The sequence below is a fragment of the Emys orbicularis genome, chromosome 3 (genome assembly GCF_028017835.1).
Source record: "Emys orbicularis isolate rEmyOrb1 chromosome 3, rEmyOrb1.hap1, whole genome shotgun sequence".
Lineage (NCBI taxonomy): Eukaryota > Metazoa > Chordata > Testudines > Emydidae > Emys > Emys orbicularis.
In genome coordinates, this window is record NC_088685.1 from 112428351 (window position 1) to 112452911 (window position 24561).

General features: G+C 41.0%; 1 protein-coding gene across 1 annotated transcript in view; it reads left to right on the forward strand.

Annotated features, from left to right (window-relative positions):
- The window catches only part of UTRN (utrophin), a 534032-nt gene that overhangs the window by 445380 nt on the left and 64091 nt on the right, over nt 1-24561 (forward strand). The window contains exons 63-66 of the mRNA XM_065401441.1: nt 3371-3456; nt 9317-9474; nt 14975-15141; nt 20753-20864. Coding sequence (XP_065257513.1) covers nt 3371-3456; nt 9317-9474; nt 14975-15141; nt 20753-20864 — 523 coding nt within the window. The remainder of the gene's footprint in view (nt 1-3370; nt 3457-9316; nt 9475-14974; nt 15142-20752; nt 20865-24561) is intronic.

The following is a 24561-nucleotide window of genomic DNA, read 5'->3' on the forward strand; positions in this document are numbered from 1 at the left end:
TTAGAGACAGTTGACAACAATGAAGTCTGTTGTGTTTGGTATTTTCTGACACACTGAGAATTATTAATTCTTCAAGCTAGATAGAAAAAAGAAGCGGACTCCCTGCAACCTTTACATTCTCAAGGACCCAAAAGGTTATTTTGTTGATTAGCATCTGCCCGTAAATATGTTTCAGCCTTAAACTTGATTTCTTAAGATAATTTTGGCTAGTCCAGAACACCTTTAAAAATACAGTATTGAAAATATAACTTGTAGGTACAATGTGAAATAGTCTTAAATGTCTTATTGAGGGAAGATAAGTGTGTGTGTGTGTGAGAAGTCAAGTACTTTGTATGGGTTTTTTAATAAATCTCACAGGTAGATTATTACACTAGGACACTTGCATAAATTTAATTAATCTGAAAGCACATGTAAATAAATAAATAGATTTTCTCTTATGGATATCATATATTGTCCAATCTTAGGAAATATGTGTGTTACTTGTATGGAAACGGACTAATAAGCTATAGAACCCCCTGAAGCAGTTGCTTCACATGTGTTAAGGGTACACAATACCTGGTGTATAGTATGTTTCCCTATGGTGGTCAATGACCCATTCTTATTATCTGAAAGTAATTCAAAGAACCCTAAATGAACCACATAGTATCCATAAGGAAACTTGTATGGATTTTCTGCTGGTTTTGTAACTACTTTATCAGGTTGTTGTATTTTGGAGGGAAATTTAATCTTTTCAAATGTCTAGGTCTCCTGAAGTGAGCGGTCCTTTCTGTATGAATGCCTGTTTGAAAGGCTGGGTGTGCTTTTTTCTTGCATTCTGTATGTCCAGTTGTCTGGGATGTGTATGCTAGGCAATGTTCTATACCCAAGCTTTTCTGTAAGACTCAAAGCTGTTCTCCTAGAGCCACCTCATTATCTTTCTTTTGTGGTTCGCTCTTCCTACAAAGAATCATGGCTTTGTTGTAAAATTATTAGTGATCCATTCATAGATGTTGTATTTACTGTAATTTTTTTTCTTGTCCCATTTTTTTTTACTTGAAATTAGGTCAGATGGCAGCGAATTCCAGTCTTCCTGCTGGCTCACATATTGTGCTCTTTTAATCAAGAACTGGCAACTTTGCCCCAACATATCTTATAGTGGTTTTATGGACTCTTTTCCATTAGGATCCCACAGTGATGTAACAAAAAATCATAACTTTGAGTTGCTACAGTGATAGGTGCACAATAAATTACATTGCCTTGTCCATGTAATCTTTATGATGATTCATCTGAGTTGTGTCATACCAAATGTCGTTAGATCAACATAGTGACGTTGGACTCGGGAGTGTTGGGTTCAAATTATAGGTCAAGCTGGTAGTACTGCACCTTATTAAGATTCTTTCATGAGTATCTTATTATTAAATTAAATTAATGGGGATATCCTATCTCCTAGAACTGGAAGGGACCTTGAAAGGTCATTGAGTCTAGCCCCCTGCCTTCACTAGCAGGACCAAGTACTGATTTTGCCCCAGATCTCCTTTGGAGCAGGGAGGTGGTGAGGAGAGGTGTGGCCTTGGTGTTAGGGATGTTTGTTTTCCTGTTCCTGTAAAAATACACCCAAATATGGCCAATTTATAGGCCTTTGCAAAATTGCATTTTGCACATGCTCAGTGCAGACTTTTTATATTTTAACAGCTAAATTCCCCAAAGATGCTCAGTGTACTGGGCATTCTTCATCCTAGGCTGAGCGGGACTTAACCTGTAGTTGCAGCTGTGGGCTAATATGTGCTGTGTCGGATCCAGGTCCCAGCAGCTTAGAGGAGGAAGCTGCCTGATTCAAATGCAGAGGAGGAAGAGAGGTTCTTTCTCCCTCTGCATTCAAATCAGGCAGCTTCCTCTTCCATCCTGTCTGTGAGGGGCTCTGTGAGTAGATTAAGGCAATGAGCATGTTTGGGGTTTGGAAGGAGTAGATTGAGACAAGGAGCCCAGATAGGGGGACTAGGATTGGAGGCTGGCAAGACAAAGGGAGAGAGAAACTGGTCTTGGGGATTTGGGTTGGCAGAGATTAAGATTAACAGCAGGAAGGAAGATTAGGACTGGTTGGTCAAGGGGACCGGGATCTGGGGAGGAAAATGCACTGTATGGGAATGTGAGCCAGTAGGTGGCGAGGAGACTGAGACTGGATGAGGAGCCAAGAGAAACATTTGATCTGGCTGGGCAAAGAGGCTGGGACAGAGAACCAGTAGGGCAGGAGGGAAGGAATTGATAGGGAAGGGAAGGTAGGTCTGACAAGGAGCTGGGATATAGGGGGAAGAACTAGCATTGGTTAGCAACAGGGGTGAGGACAAGGAATCAGGGGTGGATGGGGGATTCTGAAATTGGACTAGGAGCCTGGAATGAGAGATTGAGACTGGAACTAGTCCAGAATTTTTTGACAACATTTTTTGAAGTAGAAAGTGACAATTTATCAAAATAAGAACTGTTCATGGGAAAGGAAAGGATCAGTTTTGACAAATTTCCCATTTGTTTCACTTTTTGTTTCAAAACAAGGTTTTGTTTTCAAATAAACAAACAAAAAGTGTGTGTAGTGTGTGTTGCTTTAACACCTCCTCTCATGCACACCATGTCAAAAATGAAGGAAAAGCATGTGCATATTTTTCAGTCTTGGAAGGGTCATTAGTAAAGGCAAAAATCAGCAAGTCCTTAATTAGTGCAGTTTTTGCAATGAGCTTTTGAATTTTCTTAATTATGGTGCTTTCTCTCCATTTCCTGATTTTATCACATTAGTATCAATTATGAACTGTATTTTGCTTATGGGTTTAAAATTGTATCATTTGGAACCCCGTGTGTATCCTGATATTTTTTTTAAATGTCAGACAGCATGAGTCTGAAGTCATATTGCGAACAGCTCCACATTCTCTAATTAGCATATACATTCAGCTGTTTATGTACTGGTGCACCTATACACCAAAATGTTTTAAAAAGAGAGATGCAGCACAGTGGGTGAAAAACATTAATGAATCTGTACAGTATCAGAGCTCGGCTTCATTTTACAGATCCCATCTCTCACTGTGCAGTGTGCTTCCCAGCTGTCTGCTGGTGTGTACTTTTTGTTGTGTAAATCACAGTTAGCAAATAATGCTATGATTTTGTAGTGCTAAATTTCATCATTTTGGGGGTAATGTGAAATGTTAAGATGACGCGTACCCAAGTTGAGGAGTTTTTGTGAAGGAGAATTCCCTTAATGTGATTATCAGTTCTAAAGACCTGAAGTATCTTGTTTAAATAATTTAGGTATAGTTTGTATAACTTGCCAGGTGTTTTGAATTTGGAATGAACCTATATTATAATATTAACTGTATTTAAGCTCTCTAATAGCTTTGTGCAATTTCAGGGGTCGGACTGGAAAAATCAGAGTGCAGTCCCTGAAGATTGGGTTGATGTCTCTTTCCAAGGGTCTTCTAGAAGAAAAGTACAGATGTAAGTAAGAACTTATTCCATAAAATGTGTGAATCTGTACTTTTTATATTAAAAGACAGTCATGATTTAAACAAAAATCATAATTATCCTCTTGTCCAGGATAAGAAATATTTTTTGATGCGGATGCGATAGTAGATTAACATTAGCTTTTGCACTGTCATCAGTCATAGTGGTAAAGTGTGGGCAAGTAGATTTTATGCCGTGACTTGTAAATTATGCAGTTACAACATATGGTAAAGTGGGATTAAGTGGTTGTACATGGTTTCTATGGAGAAGCCAGAAAAATGTCTTGTTTTACGTATATTTGGAATGATCCTTTGCCCATTTAACAAAATAGTGCAACATTCATATGTTCAGTTTATGGAAAAATCAAACAAGTCAGAGTTGGTAGGAACAGGTGCATAGGTTTGATAAACTACTGCAAGGAAATATACCAAAATACAGCAGCTGCATTAAATGGGTCTGTTTGAGGAAGGATGACTGCCAGTTTGCAGATACTGCTCCATCATCTGAACTTCCTGCCAAAACCTTGCCCAATGTAATACAACAAAGGCATGAAGTTATATTGATTTAGATATTTTGAAATTTTTGAGGATGTTGAACATTTTGAAAACATTTAGTAAAATAGCAACATTTAGCAAAAATAGTTGCAGAAACATGGAGTGACATTCTTTTGTACAGTACTTATGAGTAATTCAGAACAAAGGACTAGTGCAATCCTAGGGAAAGGCTAATAATACAGTATGGACTTATGGAACTTAAAATTAGTTTTTATGGGAGTAGCGGTCCGACACATTTCACAGAAGCAGAAGTAAGTAAAAGTATATCGAGAGAATATTTGTTATACATTTCACAGAAAACTGTGGAGCTCTTTGGGAATATATTCCTGGCTTTTTTAAAGAGCACTTTCTTGTAAACTGTTGATTACCATGTCTACATTAGCAAAAATCTTGTGCATTGGGGCCAATTTCAATATCTATGATTTTGTACAGTCATAGTCTCTCCCCAGCATGTTGTACATTTTTTTTTTAATTCCCTAGCATAGTTTAGTTCATATGAATTGGTCTTTGTTTTCATGAACAAGGGGGAGGGCTGAGTCCCTATACAACAAATCAAAATTCATAATAAGGCAGCAGAATGGGATTTGTGAAAAATGAAAAGCTGATTGTAGGGTCTAAGGGTTAGATTCCCTTGATAAAATGGTAAGAGCTAACCAAAAGATTAGAAAAACTTCATAGAGGTTGATTTTTTTTTTCAAACTCAAAATTGCCCTCAACAATGTAAAATAGACCTTGTTGATCAAATATTCCCGTAGAGACTAAATACAAACATTTAAGTTGAATAGTAAATTGGCTAGGTGAAGGTAAATTTCAGCAATTATTTCTAATATAAAACAAAAGTGGCAATTGACCACCAGTACACATTTGCATAATTGACTTACACGTTTACAGCATTCTTCAGAAACAAATTAAAGTGAAGAGTTCTGGTATTTTGGGGGCACAAAAGGTTAACTTGTCTCAGAAGATTTGTGTACTAAGACAATCACAAGTTCAATTCTAAAACTCATCATATCATAGAGACTTTAGATATCTAAATAGCTTCCTGATCTGTTTTTTTAGGTCTTCAACAGTTACTCTGTCACTTAACATAAAATATCTTTTTATATTTTAATTTCCATATCCAGTTCTTTTTCAGTATGTCGGGTTTTGACAATTTATAATTGTCAACTTTAGTGTCCGCTTCCTGATGAACCTCCAGAGCTTGTCACAATACAAGACTTTTCTTTAGAGGGGTGGGAGCATTATCTAATGTGGTCAAATTGTCTCAAAGCAACTGATCCACACAGATTGTTGGTAGCATCTTCCTCTGTTGCTCTGTTTTTGGGAAGTTGGTTTTATGGGAAATGAAGAACAATTTCCCCCTGGGCTACTCTTCCATTTACATTATTAGTTTATTATTTGTTTATCAACCACATAGAGCCAAGTTCATGTCCCACAGAGTTAGGAATGCTTTGACTCAGATGCATTCTGAAAATATGTTTTGGTGTAGCAATTCCTGATATAATTAAACTGCTTCCCAGTCTTCTTTGCAAGACTGGATTTGTGTAGGTGATATAAGGAAGAAGCTTTATCAAATAAAATTCCTAGTTGTATTAAGAAAAAAGAGTACACAATTAAAGCCCCAGTTCAAGAAAGCATCCCTATTCAGGAAAATCCTTATGCTTAACTTTAAGCACTTGCCTGTGTGTTTTCTTGAATAGAGGTAGAGTTAAGAACATGCTTAAGTGCTTTCCTGAGCTGGAGACTAGAGGTATACAGCAAACAAAGAGTTAATGAATGTGTTAAAATGTTTATTAGTTGCTTTAATAACTATATAACCTAGTCTAATTCTGAAATATTAAGAACAGAATAAACAAAATGCCTGTTATTCATTGCTATTATTACTATCGGTTATTTTATATAGTATCATTACTATTATTACTATCAGTTATTTACATAACATCATTTATACTGCAGAAAAAATAGGCCATTTATGAGTTATTTAGTTCTACTGGCACAAATACTCTTGGAAAGCAAATTTCAAAGTCGTATGTAAGTATTCACAGAAACCAAAGCTTAAATTCACACGTGATTATTTATGACTGAGTTCTTTCACACTCATCCAGACAGGAAACAGAAGCAACACTACGTGACTTATCTGACCTGTCACAACTAAGAAACATAACTTGAAGACTGATTATCAGGTAGTCACAGAAAATGGTTTGCAATCAATCCACAATTGAAAACAACTGGCAAAATTCAAATAACAAATACATTAAAAAAAAGCACATTCTGCTTGCTTATAATTCATGAGCAGAAAACAAATGTAAATTTACTTGAATAAATGATATGTTATTAATTATTTTTTGAACTCTGGCACTGAATCTGGAACTCATCCCCAGGATATGAGGCTAAATGTGAATGGCAATTAAAACAAGCTTAGAGACTGACAGAAAAATCTGAAAATTACTGTTTCCTTGGCTTTTGGGACGATGCCATGCAGTGCTCAGGAACTGTAGGATTTGGGATGCCACGAGGAAGGCTGTTCATTGAAAGATCTCTACTTTTGGTTCAGTAACTCAGTTTTTAAGAAATGTACAAGATCCAGGAAAACTGACTTTCCAGTTCAACTGTGGGAGAAGCAACCCATGGCCTCTCATTCTTTGTAAGGCTTGGAACTGCTAGTGCTGCATTTTATTTTTTGGGGGGGAAATGGACCCCATTTCTAAGACAATCAGAATAAACAAATTAAATTAGTCTTAAATACATTTTTCTCTGTTTATGCTTCTAATGAAGGCCATATTTCATTGTAATTATGGAGTCTCTGTCACTGGGCTCTTTGCAGCTGCTTGAATGGCTGAAATTTGACACTGCTAAATATGTAATTTGATGGCTCAGCAATCTTTGCCAGCAAAAGACGCAGACAACACGCTTGTGGTGGAATTTTTACTGGGAATGATAAACTGTTGAACAAACTTTCCTGCACTGTAGTTACCAACCTGTGGTCATATTTCTTCAAAGGTCTGAGTGACACAGAATTGTATTCATCAGAACATCGTGTGTGCATTCTCAGGAATTTGGGAGTATTAGATTAGGTTCCCCCATACCTCTAATATGTGTAAGCTCTCAGATCCCCCATCTCACCTTTCCTTTCATCTTGATGAAGGGGAACCTTTTTTTCCCCCTGTTTCTAGGCTAGCTGAAGTCAGTTGGTCAGAAAGTGCTAGAGCTTTGGCTTATTGTATTCTTGATTCAGGAGGTTCCTTTCCCTGGCAGAACACAGACAAGCTGCTGGTGCTGGGTGCCCCTGACTTCTCTCTACACTTGGCCCCAGCAATGTCAGTCTCCCTGGATTAGTCATTCACAGGGAGGGATTGTGAATGATTTAAACAAATCCCTTTTGCAAAAAATTAATCTCCTACCTATATCACCATCATCTGATCACTTTTCTCTCCCCCTACCCCCTCTTAATTCATCTTTTTACCCCCCATCAATGGAAGGGTTAGAATTTGGGAAGATGTACTATTCCACCTTTCTCCCAGTCACTGCCGAGTCCTTGTGCCTGCCTTTGCGTCAGCTTCTAGTATGCACAGAGACCAGCAGAAACACTTCAAAGGGGGCTGAGATAGCTGTCCTCCCATCAGCTCTGCAAAGCTGACCCGTAGTTGCTACAAAAATGACTCCAACTGCTGTTCCCTAGAAAACTGGCCAGGACTCTGAAAGCCTAGGACGAGGCTGCCAGAACCAGCAAGAAATGCATCAAAATTCCCAAAATGCAGTTGATAATCCAGATGTCCCTTTTGTGAAATTCCTCTTACGACCCCCAACCACCATACCAAAAGACATCTGTGCCCAATTTTTATGAAAAGTGCTTACACCTGCTAACAGATTCTTCCTGCTTCTCCATCAGAAATGTAGTCAGATGGGATTTTTAACTATACTCATTCTTAAACAACATGTGTGTTATAAGAGAGGTGCAATATATGGAAAACTGTACAAATAGATTATTTTTTTAATGAAAAAGTATGAAAGACCTCGTTTGGGAACAGAGGAAAATTTGGGAACAGAGAGGCAAAACCTCCATCGACTTCACGAGGTCCATGATTTCACCCTTCAATTTCTTAGCTGTGAAAAAAACCTTTTGAGTGAATATGAATTGCTGCATTGCTCTCTTTCTGAGACTGTTCAGCACCCTGGAAAAACAGCTCTGAGATTTTTTTTTCACTGCTCCATTAATCTCAACAGCTAAAGTTTTAAGTAATAGTTTAAATGGTCACCCTGTTAACTATTTACTTGCTGATCATTTAAGCAGAAACATCCAACTAATGCAATTATCTCCTGAGTGGTCGGAATTTATATAAATGAGATACGGAAGAGACCTGTTCGATTTGCATCTAAACCATATTCAGTAGTCAGTGCAAACTTGTTGCCGACAAACTATTCTACAAAGCTTGTCTTGCCTGATTTTAAATGATTCAAGTGGCTTCCAACATTTCCCTTGAAAAACTGTTCCAATGTCCAATAGGTCTCACTATCAGGAACTATTTTCCTGACCTTTTTCAGCCTCAATTTTTCTTTTCTTAATATCATCCCAATACCCTAGTTATGCCCCAGGGGTTGACGTGCCGCAGGGAAAAAGGGACCAGTGAAAGGAAAGTGCGTGGAAGGATGTGGTTATCAGGGGTGTAACATAAGTAGCTGTAGATAGATCAGTGACCAGTTGGCTGGTTCTCAAATCTTTCAACTTTTGTATGTACCATGTCTGACCGCTCCCAGTTCAGATGCAAATTTTCTTCTTTCGCATTCTCACCTGCTGATAGCTCAAGTTTTAGCATAAAATGTTGTTGTCAGATGTATGGAATCATTCCTGTGATGATAACAGAAATCTTTATAAGTGTTGCAAAAATAAATAGGTCTTATTTTAATCGTATATTATTTTGTTTTGTGGTATTTCCCACATTTTTATCAGATAGTTGATTGATTGTAAGTCGGGAGCTACAATACGGTAGTGCTTATTCCACTTCTTGTTGTAAAGAATGTTAAAATAAGCAGCATAAACTACACTTAGTGGGTCTGATTCTATCCTGATTTACACCAGTGTAAATCAGGAAAAATACTATTGAAGTTAATTGATTTACACTAGGATAAAATGGTTGTAAGCCATGGGAGAATCAGACCCATTGTAATTACATTTGGAATAGGAAATATTATTAAACCCATAGAGCTGAAGTGCTGACAAATAAATTAGAAAAAGAAAAAAGAGCAGACTGAGACTAAAATGACTTTCCCATATGAGCCATCAACTATTGTCTGTATTGCAGATCTCTTTAAGGAAGTGGCAGGGCCTACAGAAATGTGTGACCAGAGGCAGCTTGGCCTTCTGCTTCATGATGCCATCCAGATCCCTCGGCAGTTTGGAGAAGTAGCAGCTTTTGGTGGCAGTAATATTGAACCCAGTGTCCGTAGTTGCTTCCAGCAGGTAAGATCAACAACCTTTCTTTATATATGAAATGTGTCTGTTGTATCTTTTTGTTTTATACCTCTTTATATATTCACAAACTTTATTTAAGTCAAAATCAACTGTGGAATTAGCAGACAGTCTCTTCATAGTAAAGTTTAAAAATAATAAAAGGCACACCGTATATTTCATCCAAATATGTAATTAGAATGAGTATTAAATGCAGCTCTTTCATGGAAGACCAACAGAAGGAAGATCAAGAGTTAAAATATGTCAATGGTTTCAAGGTATAGACTGGACCACCCTGGAAAACAAAAAAGAATTATGCATTAGAGCTATATTAAGAAACACCTATTGCAGATGTGAAAAAATAATTTTACACATTTTTATTTACTCTAAAGTAATTCAGCTATAGGCCAAAAATTTTAAACTTGGATTTGTAAAGGCAGACACCTGAATCCACAGTTACATACTTTAATAAGTGGTGTGATTTTCAGTGACACCTGTAGCTCTCATTAATGGCAAAACAACAATGTAAGGATTGTTTTTCTTGTTTTTGTAGTAAAGAAAAAAGACAGAATAAGCCCAGTCCATAATGATAAAACATTTAAAACCTGTTTTAAGGTGGTAACCATGACTCTTCTCTGTCTGTCTTTCGCACAAATCATAGAACAACAGAGTTAGAAGAGATCACGAGTGTCAACTAGTCTAACCCCCTGCCAAGATGCAGGATTTGTTGTGTCAAAACCATCTAAGACATCTGAAATTTCTTTAAAAGGTTTTTGTTTTCTCTTCATGGGTTGTATGGAAAATGAGAGTCAAATTATTGACTGAGGCTGTCTTTGGATGATGGCCATACTGAAAATAATAATACCTCTTATATAGCAATTTTCATCAGTAGATCTCAAAGCACTTATGTCTTTAATGTATTTATCCTCACACCACCCTTCAGAGGTAGGGAAGTACTATTATCCCAGTTTTGCAGATGGGGAATTGAGGCATAGAGAAGCTAAGTCACACACCCAGAATCACAGAGTCTGTGGCAGAGAAGGGCATTGAACTCTGGCTCCCAAGTCCTAGCTAGTGCCCTGACCACTGGACAGTCCTTCCTCTCAGAAGTACAGTATGCTCCTGATCTCCACTTTTAAAAGGCATATACAAAATAGACAGATGGTTGTTTAAAAACATAATGCATCAGTTAAGTTTTATTCAGAGACCTGCATGCTCTAGAAAAAAAGAAGCTGAGGATTTTGTTAAAAGGTAACTCCAGTGAATGACTTATCAGTGCAGGAAAAGATCCACAAAATTATTCTGAGTGCATCTGAAAATATCTTAAAATCCTTAGGCTTACGGCAGTCTTGGCAGCCTTCAGCCCTGTTAAAACTTATGGTAGCAGTTACATTTTTGGGGCAGCCTTATATTGTGGGATCAACACGCTTTCTTCTGCTGGAACAAGGCTTCATCTCAGCAGTTCAGGGGAGTGATGTTATTAGTAATTTTGACCCTACACATCAGGAGATGACTTAGTGTTAGCTTTTTGACAAGGGAATTGGCAATTTCACAATGTTTGCAACATAGTCATTTATATGTCTGGAGTCTTTGTACAACAGACAGATCATAGTACAGGACTGCAGTTCAGCTGCATGCAGGATGTTGATGAGGCTGCAGGGGATGTCTGTCTTTTTAGGGAAGATAGGAGGAAAGAGAAGACGTTCTAATGGAACACAACCAAATTTTGAATTTGTAAAGGATGCCCAAGGCTCTAGCTGTTTTGTAGTGATAATTACATTGGTTGCATTTATTATTTTTGTGAATGTGGCTGCCTTTGAGCAATGCTAAGACTCAGATAGGGATTAAAAAGTCACTATGCTGTATATAAATCAATCTCCATAAGTGAAATGTCAGACATTTAATAGTATTGTGACTTTATTAAATCCTACAAAAGAGAATGTTAGAAGACTTCTGTGGAAGAGAGGCAATATCTCTTCTTTTACCTTTCCCTATTGCAGCTTCTGGGATTTTTTTTTCAAGTGATTTTTTGTGCTTTATTCCCTTGTTACTAGTTCAGAGCTTGGAAAGATTGAGTGGTATAAACTGTTTTATAAGAGATAAGTGGTAGATTCCAATGTGGGTTCTGGTCTTCCTTTGGAATTAAGACCATGTTTATTAGGAATTATTTTGGGGAGGTTCTATCGCCTGTGTTATACAGGTCAGACTAGATGATAGCAATGGTCCCTTCTGGCTTTGGAATCTATGAATTAGTTTCATGAGTAATCTGCTGGATTAAGATCAAGATCAGTTTGCAGGTTGGCCCCCCTGGACCTCTCCTAAGCTTTCATACTACTGCTTCAGTAAATAGGAGATATTGCTAGTGTGTCTGTTACTGGCCTCAAGTGGTTCAAGTCCTCTCTAGAAGAGAGGATTCAATTGGTGGTGATGGACTTTCTGTGTGTCACCACTAAGGGATTTGATGTGCTGTCCCTCAAGGTTCAATCTCATATCCCATAATTTTCAGTGTATGCATAATACCTCCTGGCAAGCTAATCTTTAAACACACACTAGGGTATCATTATATTGTTGATGATAGAGTTACATCTCTCTTGTCACGTGGACCCTGCCAGTTAAGCCTCTGCTCTAGAGGAGTGCTTGGATGATATTTTCAGCTGAATGTGTCAGAGCTATCCTGTCCTTAGTCCTGTGAAAACAAATGTCTTACTGATGGGTAGAGCTCATTATTACTGTCTTCCTTAGTGTTCCCACTTACTGAGAGGGATTCATTTGGGCAATGAGTAGGTTAAGAATCTTGGAGTCACTTTTGGTCATGCATTATTACTTAGCATTGATGTTTTTTAGGCTGTGTCTGATTTATCTTGCCATGAACTCAGAACAGCAGCACAGGTCCTTATGATCATAAAATATGATTAATATATTTCCATTTTATCAAGGTTTCTCCACTGATTTCAACATATTCAGACTGAGCAAGCATGTTTGCTTGCCACCTGGAAGAAGTGTGATAATATTTTGGCTGCCTATAGATTTACTTTAAATTGTTATTTATATTAGATTTTTTACGTTTGTTTAAATTAACAACGTTGGCTATTTTTTTTAAAAGTCCTAAATATTGTAGATCACTTCCTTTAGCCTCACCACGTTGAGTAATTACACTCAAATACTTTATGCTTTTTAGGTGGCCTGTCGCCACATCTTACATCAGCAGGCAAGTGTGCCTTTTCTAAAGGTAGCCTTTCAGTGCAGATCTTGCTTTCCTTTGATTTTCCAATTCCTTCTAAAAAAACTTTTATTTCAAAGCCCTGGTCTACACTACAAGTTTAGGTCGAATTTAGCAGTGTTAGATCAATTTAACCCTGCACCTGTCCACACGACGAAGCCATTTTTGTCGACTTAAAGGGCTCTTAAAATCGATTTCTGTACTCCTCCCCGACAAGGGGATTAGCACTGAAATTGACCGTGCTAGGTTAAATTTGAGGTAGTGTGGATGCAATTCGACAGCATTGGCCTCCGGGAGCTATCCCAGAGTGCTCAATTGTGACCGCTCTGGACAGCACTCTCAACTCAGATGCACTGGCCAGGTAGACAGGAAAAGCCCTGCGAACTTTTGAATTTCATTTCCTGTTTGGCCAGCGTGGCGAGCTGATCAGCACAGGTGACCATGCAGAGCTCATCAGCAGAGGTGACCATGGAGTCCGAGAATCGCAAAAGAGCTCCAGCATGGACCGAACGGGAGGTACTGCATCTGATCGCTGTATGAGGAGACAAATCCGTGCTATACGAACTCCGTTCCAAAAGACGAAATGCCGGAATATTTGAAAAAATCTCCAAGGGCATGAAGGACAGAGGTTATAACAGGGACTCGCAGCAGTGCCGCATGAAACTTAAGGAGCTCAGGCAAGCCTACCAGAGAGGCAAACGGCCGCTCCGGATCAGAACCCCAGACATGCTGCTTCTATGATGAGCTGCATGCCATTCTAGGGGGTGCCCCTACAACTACCCCACCCCTGTGCTTCCCTCCTCCCCCACCCCTCCCGGGCTACCTTGGCAGTTATCTCCCCATTTGTGTGATGAATTAATAAAGAATTCATGAATTTGAAACAACAATGACTGTATTGCCTCTGCAAGCGGAGAGCAAAGTGGGGAGGGGAGAGGAGGGCGGTTGGCTTACAGGGAAGTAGAGTGAACCAAGGAGGCGGGTTTTCATCAAGGAGAAACAAACAGAACTTTCACACCGTAGCCTGGCCAGTCATGAAACTGGTTTTCAAAGCTTCTCTGATGCACAGCGCGCCCTGCTGCGCTCTTCTAACTGCCCTGGTGTCTGGCTGCGCGTAATCAGTGGCCAGGCAATTTGCCTCAACGTCTCCCCCTTACTTTCTCAGATATTGTGGAGCACACAGCAAGCGGTAATAATGATGGGAATATTGGTTTAGCTGAGGTCTAACCGAGACAGTAAACTGCGCCAGCGAGCTTTTAAACATCCAAAGGCACATTCTACCACCGTTATGCACTTGCTCAGGCTATAGTTGAACTGCTCCTTATTACTGTCCAGGCTTCATGAGCCCTGGGAGCAAGGGGTAGGTGCGACCGCGGAAGGCAGAAGCCTCCAGCTGGCATGATATTCCAGGCAGGACTGAATCTCCATTAGACAAAACTTAAAGAAGAGAATGACCTGGAGTCATTCCCATTTTTGTCCAGGCACCCCCGACCGACCTCACCAAGGCCGGCCAGGAGTACCCACGGGACGACAATGGCGGTTAGCAGTTGTATTGCACCGTCTGCCGACAGCAAGACAAGGGGATGCTGCTGTCTAGCACTGCAGTACCGCGTCTGCCAGCAGCACCCAGGAGACATACGGTGACAGTGAGCTGAGTGGGCTCCATGCTTGCCATGGTATGTCGTCTGCACGGGTAACCCAGGAAAAAAGGCAAGAAACGATTTTTTGCCGTTGCTTTCACAGAGGGAGGGGGGCCTGACGACATGTACCCAGAACCACCCGTGGCAATGTTTTTGCCCCATCAGGCATTGGGAGCTCAATCCAGAATTGTAATGGGCAGCGGAGACTGCGGAAACTGTGGGATAGCTACCACAGTGCAACACTCTGAAAGTCAACGCTTGCCTCGGTACTGTGGACGCACACCACCGACTTAATGCGCTTAGTGGGGATACACACAATCGACTGTATCAAATCGATTTCTAAAAAATCGACTTCTATTAAATCAACCTAATTTTGTAGTGTAGACATACCCAAAGATAATTTTTAGCATGGATTACTGGTAGCTTCGTATTTATTACCTTCTCGGCTTTCTTCCTCCTTTTTTACAGGCTCACCTTATTAGTTTGTCTTTGCTTGAAATTTAAGGAAGACTGTGTCTTACATCTCATATTTATAATTATATTGTTGGTTTTTTTGTGCAGTGCCTACAGCTGGGTTGATTTTTGGTTTTAAAATAGAGTGATGGGGGGAAAAAATCTTGTGTTTATTGTTATGTTTTGGTTTTTCCTTCACCAGAATCACAATAAGCCGGAAATTAGCGTAAATCAGTTTATAGACTGGATGCGTTTGGAGCCGCAGTCTATGGTATGGCTACCAGTTCTGCACCGAGTGGCAGCTGCAGAAACAGCAAAACACCAGGCCAAGTGCAACATCTGCAAGGAATGTCCAATTGTTGGCTTTAGGTAAGAAGAGTGGAATTGGTACAGAGTTTTATGGATAGAGCCCTACCAATTTCATGGCCATGAAAGGACCGTGAAATAAGCCCTTCCCCAAGAAATCCGATGTCCGCTTGTTCCTAAGAGCACCCCAGCAAAGGGAGCTCCTAGCTCTGGCTGGGCTGGGGAGGGACATCCCCCTGCACAGCTGCTCGGGAAGGTGGGGGAGACTAGACCTACCTCCGGGTGCCTCCACCTGCTGCAGGACGCTCTGGGACTGGGAAGCAGCCCCAGAGTTTCCTGCAGCTGGAGGAGGTGTGTGGAGTTGGATCTGATCTTCCCTGTGCTGCTGGGAGCGCCCCAGGAAAGGGGCTCCTAGCTGCTAGTCTGGACAGGGCTGGGGCAGGACAGGACTTACCCAAGAGCAGCCCTGCAGGGAAAGAGCATCTCTCCTGGCTACCGATAGCTCTGCATCCCATCATCCCCACTCTGTCCAGGTCTGAAGGTAGCACAGAAGTGAGGGTGGCAATCTCATGACCCCCCTACAACAGGTTTGTGACACCCCCTCCCCCCATCTCCTTTTGGGTTGGGACCCCCATGGTTACAACACCGTGAAATTTCATATTTAAGCATCTGAAAACGTGAAATTTATCAATTTTCAAATCCTATGGCCGTGAAATTTACCATAATGGACCGTGAATTTGGTAGGGACTAGATATGGGTTTTTCTTAATAATATAATAGATCATATCTTCTGGCCAATTTACTTGTCCTTCTTTGTTTTGCCACTGCCCTCCCTTCTGGCTATTGAGTTCCTCTTGCTCTCCTCAGCTGCTCAGAATCTAGATTTCATTGCTGTGTCCCCAGAGCTAGTTTTTTCCCCTACCTTCTGCAAATGGTGCTGATAGACTCTAAAGGGCTCTGTGATTGACCGGTGTACCAGAAATGCTATCACAGAGGTGTCTTTGCATCAGTGGAGGCAAATAGGCAGTGAATGAAGTATAAATAAGCTTATGTGCTCTGTAGACATCAGAAATAGAACTGGGCAGCAGGAAAGTTTTATATATATATTTATTCATGTTTATACTTTACACCGAGTCTGGCATTATGCTCTCCAGCAAATCATGCCAAAGTAATGGACACTAGACAATATTAAAATACCCTAAAGCTGCAGTCTCGCTTCGTTTTGGCTCTAGCATTAATACATTGCTATGATGAGTCTTCTGCACAATCTCTCTCCAAAAGTACTAAACACAATCTAACTTGGGTCTCTCTTCCCACGTCTGTCCAAAAGAAGCCTGGGAAATTTTAAAAGAAAAAGACAGTGAACATTCTCCAACTTAGTCCCAAAAATATGATTTGGATAGGCTGGTGACCACACTTGAAACCTCTGTTACAACTAATTAATGAATACATATATGCTGATCCCATATAAAAGCATACTAGAGCAGAGCAAAGTTTAGGATCTTCATATCACTTCCTCTTAACCTTGCTGTGCGCATGAAGGTAACCTGTGACATTTAAGAGCTACAGAAGGCAGGTTCTGCCTCTTACAACTCTCCCTCATGTCCCCTTTAAGACAATTCAGCCCATTCTGAGAGTAGGTCTAGTGGGACAGGTGATTCTTGTGCTCATTTGAACTATAAAGAATCTCCTCTTTTTGCCCCTCCCTCTATCCTTTTAAGGGCAACAATAAAGGGCCCAAACGCAGGAATCTTACTCAACTCCCTCTATGGGAAAAGCACAGAAAAAACACAGAGATGGAAAAGAAAGACAGACAATCTGAGAGCAGGAAGATGGCAGGAAAATAGCTATTTTTATGCAACACAGCCAGAGGTTTATATAACATCATGGCAAAGAGTGATTTAACTGGCCATCTTTTATGTGAGGCCCTGCATAAATCGTATAAACAGCTGCATCAGTGTACCTTAAAAGTAAATCTATAAATTATACACACAAACATTCTTATGCATCACAAAACAAAAAACACGTAGGTTTTTGTCTCCATTCAATATTGCCAAAACAAGCAGGATTAAAATCTCTGTAAGGTGACTAAAGCAATCACTCAGTTGCAGATTCAAATCTGACATGTTTTAGAACTGTCCAGCTTTAGGAAAAGTTATACTATGACTATACTATACTATAGATATATATACTATGAGTATACTTACACTACTCTGAGATCGAAATGATTGAAATGAGGTAGTGGCTCAATAGTTGAAGTTTGAAATTCCCTTTATGAGCCCAGTTTTCAGCACCACCCCACAACTTTCTCAAAATAGAAACCAATTCCTCATAAGTTTCACATCACATCTCATCCCAGCATACCTTTATTTTTTCCCTTAGGAAGTTTGGAAAAAATCAGAATAGAAGCTTTTAAATTTTGTGGCCAGGATGCATAAGGAGGTGTTCTTTTAAAATTTCTTGTTGTTGACTTTCTGAAAAAATCCCTGGCTTGGCCTATTAACCCTAAATTTATTGAACTTCATTGGTCTTGCTGAGGGCAAGTGCCTTTTAGTCTTTCTGAGCTGTTAGTTGTAACAAAGGTATATACTGTTCAAAGGCAAAAAAAAAAAAAACTACATTAATGCAGCATTAAGGTCACTTGGTGAACGTTGAGTTGAGCAAAATTCAAATGCCTGAAAACCAGGAAATGCCATTCGCCCCCTTTCAGCAGTGCCCCAGTATGCCCCATTACCACACATACCTTTATTCTGCCAACCTGACAGTTTCTGAAATGTACGAGACATTCACCTTCTTTTACAGCCCCTTCACGCTCCCCATAGGAGTCCATTCTAACGCTAATAATAAAAAAGCAAAGGTTGCCTACGCCACCTTCCCTCTGTTCACCTGAATCTGGTGGTAGCCAGTGGGCATTATTTGTACACATTCCGGGGCAGTCATTGTGTTAGGTGTTCCAGACACCCCCAGCGGTGCAAAGCAAGGCCCCATATCACACCTCATATGAGGGAGGTAGCTCAGACTCCCTTAGAGGGGCAAGAGCCCCTCCCTCCCAAAGACCTGGACAAACGCATGGGAGCGGAGTCAGAGTCATAGAGTTTAAGGCCAGAAGGAACCACCAGATCTCCTAGTCTGACTCCTGTATATCACAGGCCACCAACACCACCTGCGCACTAAACCCAGCAACTGAAATTAGACGTAAGTATTACAGGCCAAAGGAGACTAGGCTGTAATGTGCCGCCGAAAGAGAATAGGAGGCACTGAGGTGCACCAATGCCTGAGCCCCTTGCAATGGCAGGGGAATGATTAAGTGCAATGCACCCAGATAATCTTGGCAAGTGACCTGCACACTCACACTGCAGAAGAAGGCAAAAAAATCCCCAAGGTCCCTGCCAATCTGACCTGGGGGGAAATTCCTTCCCAAACCCTCATATGGTGATCAGACAGACCTTGAGCATGTGAGCAAGAAACAGCTAGCCAAGCATCTGAGAGAGAGGATGCTCGGTGCCTCCTCAGAGCCCTGGCCACCCCCATCCCATGTTCCATCTCCAGCCATGCTTCAGAGGAAGGAGAGCAAAACCTTTCCCCACCAGAATACATGGGATGTAAGGGGAGAATCCCTTCCTGACCCATGTAGGTGTTTGGCTAAAGCCCTGAAGCATGAGCTTTCAGGAGCATAAGATGTAAACCAGAAGGTGAGCTCTAGTGCTGTTGAGCCCTACCCCACAAGCAACCCCATCATAAACTCATAAAACTCTAATTAATTAATAAATAAATAAACAAACTCCAGGGAAAAGTTAGCTAAGCTATTTTTTTTTTTTTTAACTAGAAATTTTCATTCTCCATTCCATCTAGGTCTCTGAGCTATTGCAGAAGCCACTCGAGGCAGCTTGTTTATAACACCTTTTTATCATTGATCAGCATCAGCACCCAGGTGTCACTGCACACTGTCAGTCATTCTAGTTTCTACTGCATAAAGTTTCTTAGAGGATAATTCTGTTTTTCTCTCGTGTTGGTACACAGTAACTTGACATTTTTAGTTAAATCTGCTTAGCTACTGGAAGTCACTAACCTAAAATGATAACAGCGCAGATACCAGCTCCACTGCTCCCTTTAATTTCTTGGAACCTGGGCCAAAAGATCAGGCAACCTTTGCTGCTATAGGCTTAACTTCTGGCAAATTGTGGGGCTGGAAGTCTTCCGAGAATTGAGATAGAAGTAAAAAAGAAAACAATGATAAATCCCTCCAACAAAACATCATGGCTTCTTTAGACCAAAGCCACACAAAGCAAGCCTGAATTGGCTCACTCATAAGCAGCCCCTGTCTGCTGAGTTCTGATAGCTGAAATCAAGACATACCAGATCATATGTGCAAGTGCAGTTTAGAAACATGCAACATATTTTAGGGGGGTTGTTTTTATTTGCTTTCTCTAACTGGGGCTAGATCTGAGCCAGGCTGCACACCTGCACAGAGGTGTAAGGGTAAGAACCCCCTTACACTCCTATGTGGGCTACCTGGATCTTAGGTCTAGGCATGCAGGAGTGAGTGCATGCTGTGCACCCTGAGTTTCACCGCCACATTTTCTGGGCAGTGCAGCTGAGTTGGTATCAGGTGGAGGGGGGCTTTGCAATTCGCTGCTAGTATAGGTCAATAGCAAATATGATCCCCTTAAGAAAGGAGACAGCGGGGGAGAAATTGTGGGTCAGAGGTGTCTTCCTGTATTCTAGAGTGGTGCAGTTTACACATCAGTCCTTGCATGGGGCTTTACACAGATCCTAAATCAACCCTGCGATACTGCTCTTTTTTTCTGTCTCTACTAACTGTTGTTTTTATGCTATGCTGCTACATAGGTGAAGATCTCTACTATGCAAAGGAAGGGGGTAAATTGTGGATGTTCGCAGAAGGGTTGCTGGGGCATATTTTTTGTAAACATGTGTTGTTACTAAAAGAAACAAAGCAACAAAGAGTTTTAAAAGTGGATTTAAATGGTAGAATTATAAACTCTGTTTTTTCACATTATACCTCCCGAGCCAACCCCTACTCCCCGCATATGAATTCATGCTCTGCAAGGTTTTCTGTTCCGAAGTGTCACAGATACACAGACATGGGGCTACATCCTGCAGCAGATGCTGAAACATGCTTCTTAGATCAGGTACTATTCTGGAGATGCAGTGGCTCAGTGGTAGGCGCTTGACTACGGTCCTGAAGATCGTGGATTCAAGGCTTGCTTGATCTCACACAGAAAGGCCACCTCCAGTTCATCCAGCTGCACAATGGGTACCTGATCTATCAGGTTAGGGCAATCAAAGGCAGTTGGATGTGATGCTGGCAGCATCACTCCCTGGTCTGCTGTTGGCTATGAAACTGATGTGCCTTAACCACATCAGGCAGATGATCCATGCTCCCACAATTTAATATATAAAGACAAACACGGTGGTTTCTAAGCTTAGCTTCACAAACTCAGTGTCCCCCTTGCATTGCTGTTGCTGCAGAGCATCCGAGTCAAATGAGCTGTCACCATTTCAAAGAGCAACTTCCTCTCCACTTTTTTAAGAACACAAGAGAGAGCGAAAGTAAGCTAATTTACCTTGTGAGATTTAATAGCAAGCAAATAATAGAACTTACATTTAGGAAGCTCTGGTAAATGACTTAATCTCTCTGCTTAATGTCTCCACAGGTACCGGAGCCTGAAACATTTCAACTATGATGTCTGCCAGAGCTGTTTCTTTTCTGGCCGTACAGCTAAGGGCCATAAATTAAATTACCCAATGGTGGAGTATTGTATACCTGTGAGTGCTGATTTACTAACTGTTTCCAGTAGATTATTTTTGCATTAGTCTATTTTTTCTTTCACAGTCTTTAACACCTAAATAGGCTGCCTCTTTTTGGTATAGACTCTACCATGGCTTGTGTTGCTGCATTTCTCCATGAAATCCACTAGGGACTTTGTCTTGCTATTGATTTTACATGGAAGGCGCTCAGATAGAGGGCGGCAATATATAGCTCTAATATAGATAGATTTCTCTTTTGTAAAACAAATGTACTGTATTGAAGAAACCTAAAATATACATATAGCATTTGCATCGAAGAGGCGTTGTTAGATTAGATTGATACACTTTGCTACTACTGCATTATAAACATTTGTGTACTCATAATAAACTTCAGTATTTTTCAAAGTACATGATAAATTTGTCCAGGCCCAGTAGTTGGCCTACTTTACTTTATCAAAATCTGGTTTGAAAATATGCCAGCCGTTCCCCTGAATTAATAATATTTATTTGGATTTTTTAATTAGATCATTGCTGAGAAATGAAAACAAAATAGCTTATTTTTTATAAGGACACCCCAAAAAGCAATGTGAAAAGTCCCCTTGCAGTAGCTAACAACCATTAATTTCCACAACTGTGCATCTTCTTGCTGATGTAAGTAGTCATGGTATTCTCAAGTCAGACTGTTTCTAAGAGGTGTTTTCTGTGAAACTTAACTAAAGTAACTGGTAATTCTTCGCATAGTGTCCCTGTAGGTGCTCCACTTCAGGTGTGCATGTGCCTCTTGAGCCCTTGATCAGAGATTTTGTTAGCAGTGTCTGTTCAGCCCATGCATGAGCTCTGTGCCTTTGTGCTGAATGCCAAGGCTATATAGGGATGCACAGGTGAACTGCCCTTCTCAACCACCTCGGCGTGAGACAGAGCCTTAACATGTTCACCTTGAGCATGCCTTAGCTATCTTGTTTACAGTTTCTACAATAGTTTGTTTAGGGTTATCCAGTCCATCATTTCAGAGAGCCAGTTATTGGCCAGAGCCACTCTTCAAGCACCCTTGGATGCTGCTGCCAAGTCCATCTCCACCGCTGTAGTTACGCGCAAGGTGTCATGACTCCAACTCTCAAGGTTTTTGAAAGAAGACTAGAACACTGTTGAGGACCCGCCTTCAGTGGTCATAAGCTTTTCCTGGCGACCACCGATGGATTCTTGTACACACTAAAGGACTCTAAGGCTACTTTACAATCCCTGGTGGGGGCAAGGTATATACACCTTCAACTGCTGTTTCCTGGGTTGGCTCAGAACAACCTATTTTACAAACAGAGGCTCCATGGACAGGCCTATGTCAGCTCCTCTCCGAGTGAGGAACTCCCCAGACTGGTGGAAAGATCAACTCAGTGTCTGTGAAGGCATTTCTTTCTGTCACTCTGCTCCATGAGTAACTGACAACAAACACATCACTGTTGGGATGGGGCGCTCACCTCAATGACCTCATGACTCAGGACAGATGGATACCTCAGGAAAAGAGTTTCCACATCAATCTGTTAGAACTCAGGGAAGTCAGGAACGTCTGCTTTCATTTCCTACCTCTCATCAGTGGAAATCAGTCTGGGTCATGACAGACGATATATCCTGCATGTTCTGTATCAGTTTGAGCATTGGCCTGCTAAACCCAGGGTTGTGAGTTCAATCCTTGAGGGGGCCACTTAGGGATCTGGGGCAAAATCAGTACTTGGTCCTGCTAGTGAAGGCAGGGGGCTGGACTCGATGACCTTTCAAGATCCCTTCCAGTTCTAGGAGATAGGATATCTCCATTAAAAAAAAAACAACTGGTGCGTTAGCTCATCAGATCCAAATTTCAGGTAGTCGGAACACCACAGCCGATATTCTCAGCAGTGGCTTCTTGCAGGACTATAAATGGAAGCTAGACTCTCAAATTCTCCACAGTATATTTCAGAGAGGGATACTTCCAGAAGTGGATCTCTTCACCACCTCCAAGAACAAGAAGTGCCCTCTGTTCTTCTCAGGAGGGGTCTGGGACACCACTCTTTGGGAAACGTCTATCTTGGAAGAAGGGTCTGTTTTATACATTTCCCCCAACACCGCTAATGCTAAGGGAGATAAACAAATTCAGAGAGGACAAGACCAAAGTTATCCTTATAGTGCCAATCTGGCTGGTACCCTTGGTACATGCTTGGTACCCTTACCTGCTTCCTCTGTGCGTTCAACTGCTGTTCAAACTTCTGACCACTCCTTATCTCCTCTCCCAGGATGCGGGTCATGTGCTTCACCCCCACTTACAGGTTCTCCGCCTTAGGTTGTGGTTCCTCCATGGTTCACAGGATTAGGATCCTACTGGTCTGAATAGCGGAAAGGAGTCAACCCATATTATTTACCTGCAGAAATGGAAAGATTCTTCCATCGCTGGTGTCTGCCTGAATCTGTGCCACTCTGTCATCCTGGATTACCTGTTGGCTCTAAAGAAATAAGGTTGTCAGTTCAATTTGGCCACAATATCAGCCTTTCATTCCCTAGTAAAGGGTTCTCCATATTTGCTCACCCATTGTCATCTTGGTTTATTAAGTGTTTGGGGACTCTCTTTCCCCAGATTAGAGACCCCAACCTGCTATTAAAATACCTAATGAGAGCTCCATTCGAACCAATGGCAACCTGCTCTCTGCTCCATTTATCTATTAAGATGGCCTTTTTAGTAGCCATCACATCGGCCTGCAGGGTCGGGGAGTTTGGAACCTTGATGGCAGATCCCACCCCCTTTACACTGTTCTTCAACAACAAACTCTCTTTACGCCTGCACCCTAAATTCTTACCTAAGGGACTATTAGAGTTTCCTCTTAACCAATCTATTCATCTACCAGTGTTTTTTCCAGAACCACATAACTGTCTGCAGGAGACCTATTTTCATATCTTGGATGTTAGAAGGGCATTTGCTTTGTACTTAGAATGAAACAATTTTGAAAGTTCACCTAAACTTTTTATCTCCTTCGCAGATAGCTCCAAAGGGGCCGCAATCTCTGCTCAGAGACCACTGAGATGGATATCTGGGTGTATTACACTTGTTATGATGCAGCCAGTGTTCATCCACCCAAAGGGCAATAGCACATTGTACTTGTTCACAAGTAACATTTGTAGCATTACTCAAGAACATGGCAGTATCTGAGATATGTAGGGCTGCTATATGGACATCAATACATGCATTTTCTAAACATTGTGCATTGATCCATGCTGCCAGGTCTGATAGTACTGCAGTACCAAGCACTTATCTTCAGTTCTAGACTCAATTATGAAGTTCCCTCCTCCCACGGATACTGCTCGGAAGCCACATGTAGTGGAGCACCCATAGGGACACTACTCAAAAAAGAAGAGGTTACGCATCTCATGCAGAAACTGCAGGTTTTTTTAGATGTGTGCCTGGATGGGTACTCCATTACCCACCCTTCTTCCCCTGTGCTTTGGACAATTCTCTATGGGATGTTCGGGTGGAGAAGGAACTGAGAGCAGTTTGCCTATGCATCCCTATATAATTTCGGTGTCCAGCATGAGGAGTTATAGGGCGCATGTGTGGGCCAAATGGACACTGCTAATGGAAAGTCTCCAATCAAGTGCTCAAGAGGCATATGTACACCTGAAGGGGTGTACCCATAGGGGAAAATACATCTAAAAGAATCAGTTTTTTCACAAGGTGAGTAACCTCTTATTTTCCTGG